Here is a 14254-nt window from a genome sequence, read left to right on the forward strand (position 1 = left end):
ATTCCCATACTTACATAAGAAAATGGAATAATTTAGTGGCTTAGGTCAAATGACTACGGTCAACTTGCTCAAGGATAAACTGTGGTCATGACTACCCAAAATAAACCCTTTTGAATGTTTTTCCAACTATTCAATTATTTTTTTAAATGTCTTAATTTTTGGCATTCTAAAGCTTTCTAAATCAAAATTCATCTTGAACTTAATTTAGTATTTCTAACTTATAGTTTTTTTTAAATTATAACCTATGTTTTATTATTGAGGTATATTTTTATTTAAATGTTTTCAAATTTAAGATGTTTCTAAAATAAAATTTTATTTTATTTTAATTAAAATGTTAATCCTAATTTCATTTTATTTAAGACATCTGAATACATTCAAAAGCCATCAAAACTGTGCTAAGTATTCAGTAAATCTGCTTTAAGACACTTCTGGAGCATAAGTGAAGTATCTTAGAAAGCTTTAAACACAAATGAAGGCTGGCGATCTGAGATAAACATCTAAAAGAAAGATCAAATTTTCTGTGGAATAACTATGAACAGGAGTTAATATAACACCATGTTTATTTAGGAACACAAAATTGGGTTACGTCAACTTAAATACATATTGACGCTAAGACACAAATACATAAAATCAGGACCATCCTGGAAATTCTAGGATATAAAATTATGGTGCCAATATACAAGGAGGGTTTTGACAATAATCAACAGCCTGAGATAGTCTCTCCATTGGTATTTTCAGGTAAATAAGTAGTAACAGATATTATTAATGTCTAGTTGGTGAGATGTCGGGCACTATGGCAGGCACTGAGGTCCCACTGGCTTTGCTTGCATCATGATATGAAGGTAGCTGCCTAAGGCAACTCTCCATTTAGGTCAGCCTTAATTTAGACAAGGATTCCATAACTGAATCTACTTAAAAAAAAAAGTCACTCAGCAACCCTTACTACGACTTACTGAATGAATGAGTGAACATCTAAGTTTAGACAGATCTGTAACATTTATCTTAAATAATATGTTATATTTATATTATTTTCTCAAAAGTCCATGTGGCCTTTACCAATTTTTGATTTTTAACATGTTCAAAGAACTTCAACAAAATAATCTGTCCAGACTAACATCAAGACTAAATGGCCTAATTCAAAGTAAAATTAGATTGATAATGTCTATATAAAATTTAATTCACAAATATTAAATAAGTCTATTCTATGGAAACAATTTAGTTGTTTTGTTTTGTACATTTAAAATAGCTCAGTTCTCTGTCCAGACTTCTCTATATTTAAAAAGGAATAGCTCTCAATAAAGAAATAATGAGTGCTTTTAAAGAAAGAAAACTACTAGGTCCTCCGAAATTTGGGAGGAAATTTCATTGTACTTGGCTTACTGCTTTTAATTTCAATAGTTCTTTTACTTCTACTTACTGAGTCAATCAAGAGTTACCCCAATTAAGACTTAGAGTTCCCTGATGGTACTGTGAACTTAACATAAGTCTCAAACAAACCACTCAACATTTAATGTTCTGATTGTATTTTAAGTATGAATAGTCTAATTATTTAAAAAAATGAAGGCAAAAAACACAATATAAATCAATTAATGGTTAGGACAATACCTTTTTGCATGAGTTTCCAAGTAGCATAAGCCATTAAAATAGTTTTGTTTTATTTTGTTTTTAAGTTTTAGTATAAAAACTGAATTAATACTATGGCTTATGAAGTGCTTTGAAAATATTTTTGGTGGTAATGTTAAAACATAGAAGTTCATTCCTAGTTATTATGAGTTGATAGTGATAATACTTTGGAAATGATATTATAAACTGGTACCTTTTCCAAAGTTGTATTACCTTGCTCAAAAATAATGATGGGCTATGAAATTTCCAGGCTGTTTGAAACCAATTTTCTAGGTGTTACACAGTATAAGGATGAACTGAAACTGTCTTCTCTGTCCCCCCAAATTTCTGATACTACCTTCATCGTGCTTGGGAAACTTATTTTATAAACAATTAATTTCACTAACACCACAAGTCAACCACAATTACTGAATAGCCTCAGTACAGAGGAGTTTATTAGATATCAACAAAGGTTACAAAGGAAGTAGTAGCCATAGTTTCTGCTTCTAAAGAACTTATAATTGAGAAAATAGAAAATTAGGAGAACCAAAAATATATATATAAGTACAAATAGTGAGTAGGTAATTTTTATAACAACTGAGTTTCTATAATTCAATGCTAAGGATCCAAAAAGATGAAAGAAGATGAGAGGGGTTTATAACACAGACTTTTTAGTCTTATGAAAAGCTATAAATTACATGCTCTCCTCTCTGGATTGCTCAAAACAGTCTTAAAAAGCCAACATTTAATTCTTTCCTTTTAATCATGTACGTTTTCTTTTGGCATTGATAACGGTGACTAGAATGAAGGCAGCTCTTATCAATCATTTAATCTACATTTAATCTGCAAAAAAGAAATATTATAACTTATTACAAATAAGTAAGCTATGTAATATTTTTTCTTAAGATATTCCTATTTCTCCCACTGAGAGGGATTAGATACACTGATACTTCTATGTATGGCAATCATATTTTCTTAACTAAAACCCAGGATACATGATCTGAGTCAAATATTTTTTTCTAATTCAGAAGCTCTTGTAAATATTCAATTTGAAAATATAAATAACAAGTTATATAACCAACTGGTTTTACTGACAAGATTAAAATTACACGCAATTAGAGCTGTCCTAGAAAATCACTAACAATGTTCTAAAAAAGCTGTCAAAACGAAATCAAGAAATTTTCTGATTAATTAATAGCTTTGTTGAGGGAGGAAGAGAGCTATCCTTCTGCTGCAGTTAACAACAACTCTAGCTAAGTATTTTGTTGATATTTCACACAACTTGTCAAGTTCATTTATTTGCCAAAAGAGATGTTAGGCTACACTCTTTATGTAGGAACAAGGTCTGAAAAGATGACATATGTTCACCCTCAGGACACCTAACTGGGTAAGATGACAAAGCTGGTGGTATCGACAGAGGATGCACATGCCAGGGAATGCTCTTTCCTGCCCCATGCTTGGGCAGTAGACTAGCTATGTGGCCAGCTAAGAAATAGAAACTAAGAACATCTTGACAGAAACATCCCTTTGAAGTTCTTTTCACCAAATTAAATCAATTAATTGATGGACATATGATTTGCCTTATTCAGGCATAAGATACAGGATATATTTTAGAAGGAAAATATTACAGATAATTCCCAAAGGTAATAAAACCCTAATACAGGGTTAGTGTTCCAATATGTTATATGGGTGATAGAGAAAAAGACAAAAACAAACAGAAAAACCCCCAAAACCATAGTTAAGAATAAAAGAACTCAAATATTCTGATAGTTTAAACTTTCCAAAATACCACATAAGACATATTAATCTAGGTATAGAACACAGGATAAAATAACTGCATCAATACTTGCACACGAATTACTGTGAAGTGATTCCAAAATAAAATAAAATCATGAAATAAAATAAAATACAGTACTCCAAGAAAAAGAAACGCTTCATAATCTACCAAAGATATTCAACTTTTCTACTTTTTATTTTACATAAAAATGCATATTTAACAATGAATACGTATGTCAATAAAACCGTATTAACAATAAGTTTTCATCCATAAGCTTTTTAGTAAACAGCCTAATACAATGTTGATTTGTTTTAGCTATATTGGCGATAACTTCTCTTACTATTAACAGTGTGTAGACAAAATTTGATCCCTTAAATGTTTCAAAGAAATAATTACGCATGCTATGAATTATGTATTATATACATTAAAGAATATTTAAGAAATAATGACTGTAAAACATTTTGAAGAAATTATAAAAATGGCTTAGTATTTTTTATTGTATTTTATATTATTTTAAGTGTGCTCATGAACACATACCTGATACAGAAGGTCTTTCTGAGGCAAAGGTGGGGATCGTTCTTCATACATAGGTGGTTTATGTGTGGGTGGAAGGTCGATCCTGCATTAAAAAGGTTAAGAATTGGGATTCTACATTTATCAAAGGAAAAATAAAAAAGAACAGGGATAAAAATTGAGGTTTTCACAAGATTTAAAAAATTTTTTTCAGTAGAGCCTTCAGAGAAAATCGTAAGTTTTGAGGATATTTTCCTCACACTACATAAATAGATAATATTTATATTAAACATGTTTAATTCAGTTCTTATATTTCCATTAATCCATCAAAGATAAAAAATAAAAGGAAACACTGGTTCTGAAAGTTCCAATGTGTGCAACAAATCTAATCAACTCATACTTAAAGAAGCAATTCAAATAGAAGAATTTCTTTGGAAATTATTATTAAGCAAGTCATCTAGTACATGACCAATTTACTTAAGTATTGCATGTTTTTCCATTCGACTGTGGCTACCAACATTTTAAAGATGTCAAATATGTGTGTCATTACACTTTCCTTCAAAGTGTCATAAAAGTAATTTAAAAGACTGTATCTTACAATGATAATGAAAAAAGTTTATACTGTATTTTGAGAATACTTCCAAGACTGATTTTTAAAAGTCCTGGTCACTCTTGGAATATTCACCATACAAATTAAGATTTCCAACCTACACAACATTATACATTTTGTCACCTGAAATAAACAAAAGGACCATTACATCCTTAGGGAATGCATTCATTTTTGCCAAAATGACAATCTATAAAAAACCTAGTATTTCATATATTTTAAACATTGTTTAGTTATAACAAAAATACATTTAAATATGCCTTGTTGCTCTCTGGATTTTAGAAAATGATTATATATATATATATATATATATATATTTTCTCACACTTTTGAAGATCACAGATAACACTTTCAGTACTTATCATTATTGACTCAAATAAATGGTTATCTATATTAAAGGTTAAAGAGAATAAAAGCTATAGATGCTGAAGTAATAAATTCTGTTGTCTAGAAACTTCTCAATATGGGCATAAGGTAATATTTTAAATAAATAGAATTTAAACAATAAATAAAATGGTTACAGTAATTTATTAGCCTACTAGTAAATTGTTTTTGAAACTAAAAAAAAAGCCTGAGATAACCTGGGAACTAAGATGAAGTTAACCACATGTCAGTCACTCCTGAAATATTAAAGCACTCCAGTCTCATAAGCATTACACTCAAAGAGCATTTCACCATCTTTTATTTACAATAATTGTTTCTTTTCATCAATGAAAATCACAGCGAATTTTTAGCTCCAAAGGTGCCATAGGCCATTTAAGTAAAAAAACTGAGGCTCATGAAGGTACAGTGAGTTGTTCATGGCGATACTACTGATTTGATTGTGATAGAGCTAAAACTGACACCCAGATGTCTTTAGTCCAAAAAGACTAGTGCTACAACTGTGCCAGATTAGAGAAGCAAACACATACACTAGCATTTATGAAGGCAGAAGAAATACATTTTTCGAAAGTCAGGCTTATGTCTTAAAAACATTAATAAACCATACAAGAAATAAAGCCATTTGTATAGGACTTCACGATTCTCATCACAATCACATGAGGTAAGTAGGAAAAGTATTATTCACATTTCACAGATGAAGCAACAAACCTATTGATGGAATTAAAAGAATTGTAGACATTGGTCATTTGATTCTATGGCAAAGTGCTATTTCTGCTTTATAATTCTATCTCAATGATTAGACCAAAAATATTGCTTATTTTTTACATAAAAAGGTGTATATTTTATAATTCACCAAAACCAAGTATTATTCTTCAAGGAAAAAGCTTTAAAACTCTATGAATTTAATAACTCTAGATAGTTGAAAGATATATCTATACGTAAGACACACAAATAATCTGACAAAGCAATTACAATAAAACTTCTAAGATATTTTTGCATGTTTTTCAAATACTACTTCATCAAAGGCCTACATTTCCAGTCAGAAGGCAAGACAACAAAGTATTATTATGTTTCTATTTAGAAAGACACCGTAATTTGTCTCCAGCAGGCCCTTGACACTGTTCAGTTTACCAAGATGTAGTTTGAGATGTTCTGATGAAACCAGGGTCATCTGACAAAGGCCAGTCATTATCCTTACTTCTTAAACACTATCCTTAAACACTTTACATATGAGTAGCTGTAATGGTAGGTATAAAGATTGATACATACTGAATATTCCCCGTTAAACACAGGCAAAAAAGTTACCTACACTTTGTCAAGATAGGACGGTCTCTTTTTTCGAGGAGTCAGTAACACAGTCACGAAGATAGCAATGATGAAAAGGGCAAGGACAGCTCCAATTACAGCTCCAGCTACGGCTATGGAAGAGGTCTGCTTAAATGGAACATCTGTAAAGTAATAAAAATTAGGCTTTTCAAACAATTTTAAAAAGAGTTCTTAAAATTGCACACCTTAATTTCTACACTGGGCAAAGACTATTTAATTGAAGTATGTTATTCAACAGCCAGCTTAAAGACGCCAAGTTTGATTCATTAATTTTAGTAACATTGTGCTAGCATCCTTCCTTCTTACTTATATTAGCTTAGTACCCCAGGTTTGTTTTTTTTTAATTATATAAATAACTCCAGTCAGACATCCACAAGTGAATCTATTTTCTATGGAAAAAGAATGTCTGGAGAAGAAAAGGAAATGGAGAAAAAGATATAAATAATTTATGTTCTTACTCTAAAAGATGATTTAAAAAATCAGTATTCTCTAAGAGAAATGACCAATACATTTATCATTTTTATTCTGATAAAATAATAAAAAAATCTATTAATGAAAACAAAACCCTTCAAGAGGAAAAAAAATCTCAGATCAAATAAATACCAAAAAGTGACACTGAATATTACAACACTTTTAAATATTTTAAAATAGAAATATTAAAATAGGACTTGCACAAAGGTTCCCTTAATTCATGCACATTGAATACAAAGTGCACTTAAAATAGCTTCTCTACTACAAAATTAAATAGTAATCCTTTCCTATTTCCTGGCTATAGACACCCTATATCATTTTTGAATACTAATTTCTCTTTTCCAGACTATAACCACAAACTTTGTAAGAAAGAATTAAAAAAACATATTTAGCAATTAGCATTTCACATTTTTCTAGACAATTGAGTCCCTCTATTTCATAACTTCCAAGTGAGAAAGTCTACTGAAATTATTACAATTAACTATATATTTTCAAATATATGTATTAAGAGATATGACAAAGCCATCAAGCCTTTGTAAGTATTGATAATTTCAGCTATCTTAAATCTAATAACTAAATTTTGTGGGGTGATTAATAAGTTACAATGTTCCTTCATATACATGATCTTGTTTTATCTTTCTAACCAATAAGAAAGATATTAAAGATAACATTCTATAAATAAAGATACTGCAGTTCTAAAGTTAAATAATCTGCCTAAGACCATTCAATCAATGAATTGTAGTGAACGCAGAGTGAAATAAAGTTAGGTCAGGGTAGGGTAGAAGCCTCCACTCTACGCCTTGGAAGAGAAGAATGTATTTTTTAACATTTAATGTAGACTCAGTATTTGGGTCCCCTAGTTGGTAACGAAGAGATCTTAGTTTTCACTTAAATTGACGTATTCACACATAATTGCAGTAAGTTGAAATCTAGACACAGCAAATTCATGGAATTAAAGCACTGTTGGTTTTGAAGTATGTTTCACCTACTTACCATCACAGCATTTCTGTATAAATACATATTAGAAGCATTTTGCAATTCTGTTTTTATTAAAATGCGGGTCACATGGTGTTTCAGATTGCTAAAAAGAATGTTTTACTTTCTTTCCAATTATAAAAATGTCATCAGCAAACTAACAATGCTCGGTTTACTTATTAATGGGGCATTTTGTTAGCATCATTCTAGACTACAAATCTTACACCAGTAAGCGCAAGTCACCCATTTCAATAACCTTTCCAACAATGAACAGAATCTAAGAATAGTAAAACTAATATACAATTATTTTGAAACACTATAACTCACTTTCATTCTTGGCATCACCATCATTTGCTAATACAAGCCTACTGTTGCTCGTTTCTCTAATCCCTAGTATCTCCACTTGAGTATGTGCTAGATGAGAAAAAGATTTGTAAATCTAGTATCGTCAAATATTATTCTGCACTTGTAAATGTGAAAAAGAAATCTGGGATTACTTATGGATAATCTATTCTACATTATCATTTTTTCCACCATATAAATTATAGCTTTGACCACTGTATATAGCGATAAAATAGATGATTCTATTCAGTCTTTAATAATAAGCCAATTGACCAATTGACAACTATTAACGTTATGTAATTTGACTAAAGTCATATACCTAATCAGTGGCACAAATAAAAAATCTCAATTGCTGAATACACTACTTATTTCGCACTAGTTATTGTAAAGTTCTCCTTTTCATGGAAATTTTTCTTTTGCTAAAGGAACCCTATCATGTTTGCCCAAGTATACAGAATTTAAATGTTGTGTTCTTATTTTCATCATAATGACAAAGTTAATATTTATAATAATACTTCCAAAAATCACTTTTCAAAACCTCAGGTTATCCTTTGAATAAGCCCAAATTACAGATCATTATAAATGATCTCAATCCACAGATCATTATAAATTCTGTATCAAGTGATACATTTCCTTTAAGAAAGTTTTTCACTTAATTAGCAATAATCTGAAATTTGGTAGTGCTCTGTAAGTAATAAAACATAATCTCATTGACTTTTAATATCCTAAATTAATTCTCAACTCTAAATATACTATTTTTAATATCAAGTAATTCTCAAGTCTAAATAGTATTTCCACAACATTTTAATTATGATCTACTTATCCAATTGCATCAGATTAGTCATAATTTCTAGCTTCTAGGATTTAATAACTGAGAGTTGACTGCATGTATACCACAACACATCCTTCTATCTTAATTTGAGCATCTTTATTTCATCTGGTTCCACTCATTCTTTGCTCGTATTTATCCTCTCTTTTTTGCATATCAATTCTTGCCATCAGAACAGGTTGGTAAATGCTGAAATGAGCAAATGGAAGAAAAACTAGGTACGAATCCATTTGCCAACTAGATAATCTACTTCACTGAGTAAATTGATTATGCTAAATACATATATGGATTATGCTAAATACATATATCTACAAATATAGATTTCGTATTTTCTTTTCTGATTCTTCTGAGAAAAAAAGAGAAAGCAGTACTATACTTAAGGTGTTAACAATTTAAGGATATTAACAGTTGATGAAAATTAGTATAAAATGCAAAGAAAAAGCTGAAATATTTTGAATTTAAGTACTTTGATAAAAATTGAGAATTTAACAACAAAACTGTTTCCCCCACATCCCTGTCCATATAAACACAAATACTACATAGACTAAATTCCAACAAAACCAGTACAAAAGAAAAAAATTAAGTCAGCAAATGTATAAACATATGGCATTTTTAAACATTAGGTAGTTTACTAAGTAACTAACTCGAAACAACACTACCATCACCTAAAGAGATGTTCTACGAAATCTAATGATATGCTTACAAGCAACAGAAAACAAAAAGACAAAAGTGCTATAATATTCACCATTAAAAGACTGGTGAATGTGTCTCTAAAAAGAACAGCTCGTTGTTATCCCAGCAACTATGGTAACCCACATTCATTAGAAACTCACCTCCAAAAAATAAAAAATAGCTTTATCCAATACATAAAACAAGTACACTGCCCCAAGTTAAAGATATTATGCATATATCTTCTGGGAAAAACGTTTAAAATGTAACCAGTTACAAACTATAACAAAAAAAATTAATACTGATGCAAGAACTTTTGGGAAAAATGTATATGTTAATATTACAGATAATAAACTAAATATTACAGATAACTAAAGTTTATCACTGATACAAATGATTTTTAAAAATGTGAAAACTATTCAAACGTATTAATTTGTGCACATCTACTTCACATCAAAACTGAGACAATAATACTCCTTTTTTCCCTTCAGTCTCTTTGCCAAAACTTCAGTGACGACATCTCATGATTCACAGGTTAACGTGATGGCCTATAAATTTATTTTCCCACCTTTTATTTGTTCCCATATTATATATCGCTGTATCACAAATTTTTCCCTATAAAGAATTCCATTCTTCATTTTTCAACATCCCCTTTAATTTTTTATATTCTCAATATGAATATCTTAGCCTCTATATCCATCCAAATATTTCTTTCTCACTACTTTTTAATACAAGTGCTCTATTTCGGTTAGGTCAGTCTTCTCAGCCTCTCAACCAACAAATTAACAGGAATCTAATATGTGCCAGGCCTAAGTATTAACTATTAAGAACGCAAGGATAAATTTTATATAGTCCCTGTCCTCACAGTATAAACGCCTAAAGTGGGATGACAGAATCTATGAAATATATATCACCCAATGAAGCACAGAAATATTACCACTTATCTAAAAAAAGACATTTGATAAAAATAAATGTTTATTAGTATTTAATACATGGATTGGCACTGGTAGCTCCACTTGTCCAGGTAGCAGGTGTTTACCTACCACACAGGGCACCCATGGTATCATGTGGGGAGAATGGAGTGGCATAGCTCCAGAACAAAATCAAGTAGACAGTTACACTTTTACTTGGTTGTTCCTTCTCAGTATAATCAACATCTTGTGACATACTATGATTTATGAGAGCTCAGGTGAATGTTAACTTATCTAGATTTAACCAACAGTCAAAAATATAAAGGAGAAATTGCATGACTGCCCCAAGTAACAGGTGAAGACCTGACACATGGACCCAGTGGAGGTGTCAGTGCTAATCTGTATATCATATACTCACAAGCATTTATTCATTGTAAATATCATTCCTACAATGAACTGGTAGAATGAACATAACATCAGCGTGGGCACAAATAATAACAAAAAACTGGCAATGTGAATATCTTACTCCTAATACACAAAACTTATCAGTTAGTTACAATACAAAGTAAAACCATGGCAATCTAATGAGATGTGACAAGTTAACCAAAAAAATTCACATACATCAGGAGATCAGCTAAAATATAGATTTACATTTACTTACTAACAATAAGCCTCACAGTAAACCTATACTGTGCTTAAATACTAGCTAATGTGAAGGTGAGGTTATTGTGACTAGCAAGATATTGAAAAGCCAAATATATTAAATGTGAAGACAAGCTGTAAAAATAGTATTTGGGTTGACAACTCTTAAGGGAACAAACGATACTTCTTCCATTTGCATCTACCTGTTTTTGAGAGGTGGCGTTTTACTTACATCTAAAAACCAAGTATTAACATAAACAACATGGAACGAGATCTTTGACTCAATGAATCAAAAAGTATAGAATCAAGATTAAAAAATACATGAAGCATAATCATGTAGTTTTCCCAAAAATGTTTTAGTAAGAAAAAAGGTTAACTTTTAAAATGAAATGCAATCATATTATTTCCTGAAATACTATGGTTTTCGTATTTAGTGAGAAAAAACATTAACATGTTTAAAATATTTTATATCAGATAAAATTTCCATTTTTGAGTATTTTATAATGCAAGCAGCAAATTGCTGTAGTAGCACACATATAATTGGAGCACATACTAATTTTTAACTGATAGGTACAGATAAAAGAGTTTTCACTGATCTAGAGAGGACAGGCAAAAGCTTAGAATAAAATGTGCAGCTACAGTAGTTATAAGTTGTTATAGGTAGCAGTTATTAATTCTAAAGGGGAATTAGAAAATTTCATAGATCTATCATTTGAGCTGGAGCTTAAATATGGACTGGTTTCCCAGTGTGGTAGAGGAAGGGGAATTACAAGTAAAGGGAGCAGCATGGACATAATTATTCAGACATCTAAGCATACGGTATAGTAAAAGAACAGCTTATATTAATAGATCTAGACACTGAGTAGATTCTCTGTTAATAGATCTAGCCATTGAGCATCAAATGGCTATGTGTGTGTGTGTGGGGGTGTGTGTGTATATATATATAAAGGCATTATGTGATTTCTGATGGAAGACTATACCACCAATATGTATGAAGTAATCTTACCCCCAAAAAATCAAACCTGAATCTAACTCTAGATCTTACTACCAATTTAGGGAAAATACAGAGGGATGCATTTGGGAAACAACTAGAACAATTCAAACTGGGAAACTATAAGACTAACCAAGCGGTTTCTTCAACAAATAAATTGCAAGGGAAAAATGGGGTCGGGGGGAGACAAAGATTAAAAGATACTTCTAGCAATCACCATGGATCATATTTGGGTCCTGATTAAAACTGCAAAATGTACATGATTAGTAATGTGAATACTCCTTGGATACTTGAAATTAAGGAATTATTAATTTATGGTATTAATAATACTGTGGTTAGTTTTTTAAATGGTCCCTATTTTTTAGAGCTACATACTGATTTATTTACAGATGAAGTATGTCAGGAGGGATTATGTGGGGTGGTGTTTGAATGAAATAAGATAGACCACAAATTAGTAATAACTGAAGCTTTTTTTGTGCAATTTTCCACAATATAAAGGGTTTTTTTTTTTTTGGAAAAAGGAGTGGGCTAGCCATCTAGATCTAGTTACACCTGGCTTTTCGACAAAACTGTCCCTTCACAATTAGGTTTTCCCTGGGATATTTCTCATAACTGAGACTGTCCAATTAAGTATCATGTGTATAGGATAGAAGTGTTATACATGTAAGGAAATGAGGCTTTGAATTACTTTCAAGTTTTGAGGATTACTCATATTTTAAAGTTATTGTTCTAAAGGTCACTTTCAGTCTGCTTCATCCATACTGCCCAGTCAGAATGAACAGCAGATATTAACCAAAAGCAGGTGAAACAAAATTTATCCCCAAATTGAATCATGTTTTATCCTTCTAAATTAAAATGAATATAAATAACTACTACCAAAGTTTGAGGGAAAAAAATGATGCCTAAGGGCATATAAGGCAAAAACTTTTGTAAACAATGTTCAGTTTCAAGCTCTTGAGGGAAACCTATCACTACTCAAGTAAAAGTAGTCAAGTCAAAGTAGATACATATTTTTTTTTCAAAAAAAGGCAGCTGACTGGAATATAATAGAAGAAAACAAATATATACACAGAAAGCATTTAAAAATATATCGAAGTTGGTGTACTATGTACACTATTCAAAGTCTCTTTCATGCCTGTATTTTTATTGGTATACCAAGAGGGAAACCAAACAACTCAGTTAAATTGTATATTATTGAAAACAAAACAAAAACAAAAAAAACAAAACTGCTGTTCTAAAATAAAGTATGGAAAAATGTATCACAACTAAAATGTCAGAAATAGGCAACAGGATGATGCATAACAAGGTAGTTACAAACAATTCAAAACAATGGCATTTCTAATCAAAGCAGCTAACAATAAGTAAAAAGCATTAAATGGCAACTTAAGAAATATCTTATGAAATGTGTTAATTCTGAACTGAAAGCAAATATATAAAATTTGACTTATACCAAACTAACAGCAAAAACATTTATAATAGGGTTTAACTGCTAGGGCTATAGAGACAAGATTAATTCATGACTATGGAGAATGTTATTTAACATGTATTAATATATATGAAATAGAATTAAATGGTTAATTACAATCAAATTTTATAATGGCCAACATGCCAATTATTCTTACCCTGATATTATATTTTGTTTTGGGAAGAGAACTATGAAACAGGTTTCCAATTCCCACCAACTATTAATTAAATTTTGATAATTAAAATAAAGGAAATTAGATTACACACACATATAAACACACACGAATGCATTCTACCAAATATCATAATGAGGACAAAAAAGGTAATACAGAGCATGGACTTACTGTAGAAATATACCTCTAAAGAATTTTCAAAAATTTTTATTTAAAGATTCATTGCATGTCTATTGGGGCTAACGCCTAATACATAACTTGGTTAAAAAAAAAAATTATTATTGGTACAAACTTAAATGAAACCCAAACCCAATACACCAAAAATTTGAGAAAGAAGATTTATCTGGACGGTGCATTTCTAATTAACAAGTAAACAGGAAAGACAATTCAATCTGTAATCTACTCTATTAGAATTAAAAATTCAATCTGAGTAGCATTTCCTCCTTTCTTATATTTTACATTGATTACTCCACACATTAACAACTTCTTACTTGTCCATATACTTTGTTTTAGCAGTATTTACCAAAAGCAAAATCAAACTCAAATAAAATATTTTCACATGTAAAATAACTACATCTCTC

At 30.4% G+C, this 14254-nt stretch overlaps 1 protein-coding gene across 1 annotated transcript in view; it reads right to left on the reverse strand.

Moving 5' to 3' along the window:
- Positions 1-14254, reverse strand: part of NECTIN3 (nectin cell adhesion molecule 3) — a 111548-nt gene that overhangs the window by 34989 nt on the left and 62305 nt on the right. The window contains exons 6-7 of the mRNA XM_045540335.1: positions 6190-6328; positions 3917-3998 (exon numbers count right to left, since the gene is read on the reverse strand). Of these exons, the coding sequence (XP_045396291.1) occupies positions 3917-3998; positions 6190-6328 (221 nt within the window). The remainder of the gene's footprint in view (positions 1-3916; positions 3999-6189; positions 6329-14254) is intronic.

Source organism: Lemur catta, chromosome 1 (assembly GCF_020740605.2).
Source record: "Lemur catta isolate mLemCat1 chromosome 1, mLemCat1.pri, whole genome shotgun sequence".
NCBI classification, from domain to species: domain Eukaryota; kingdom Metazoa; phylum Chordata; class Mammalia; order Primates; family Lemuridae; genus Lemur; species Lemur catta.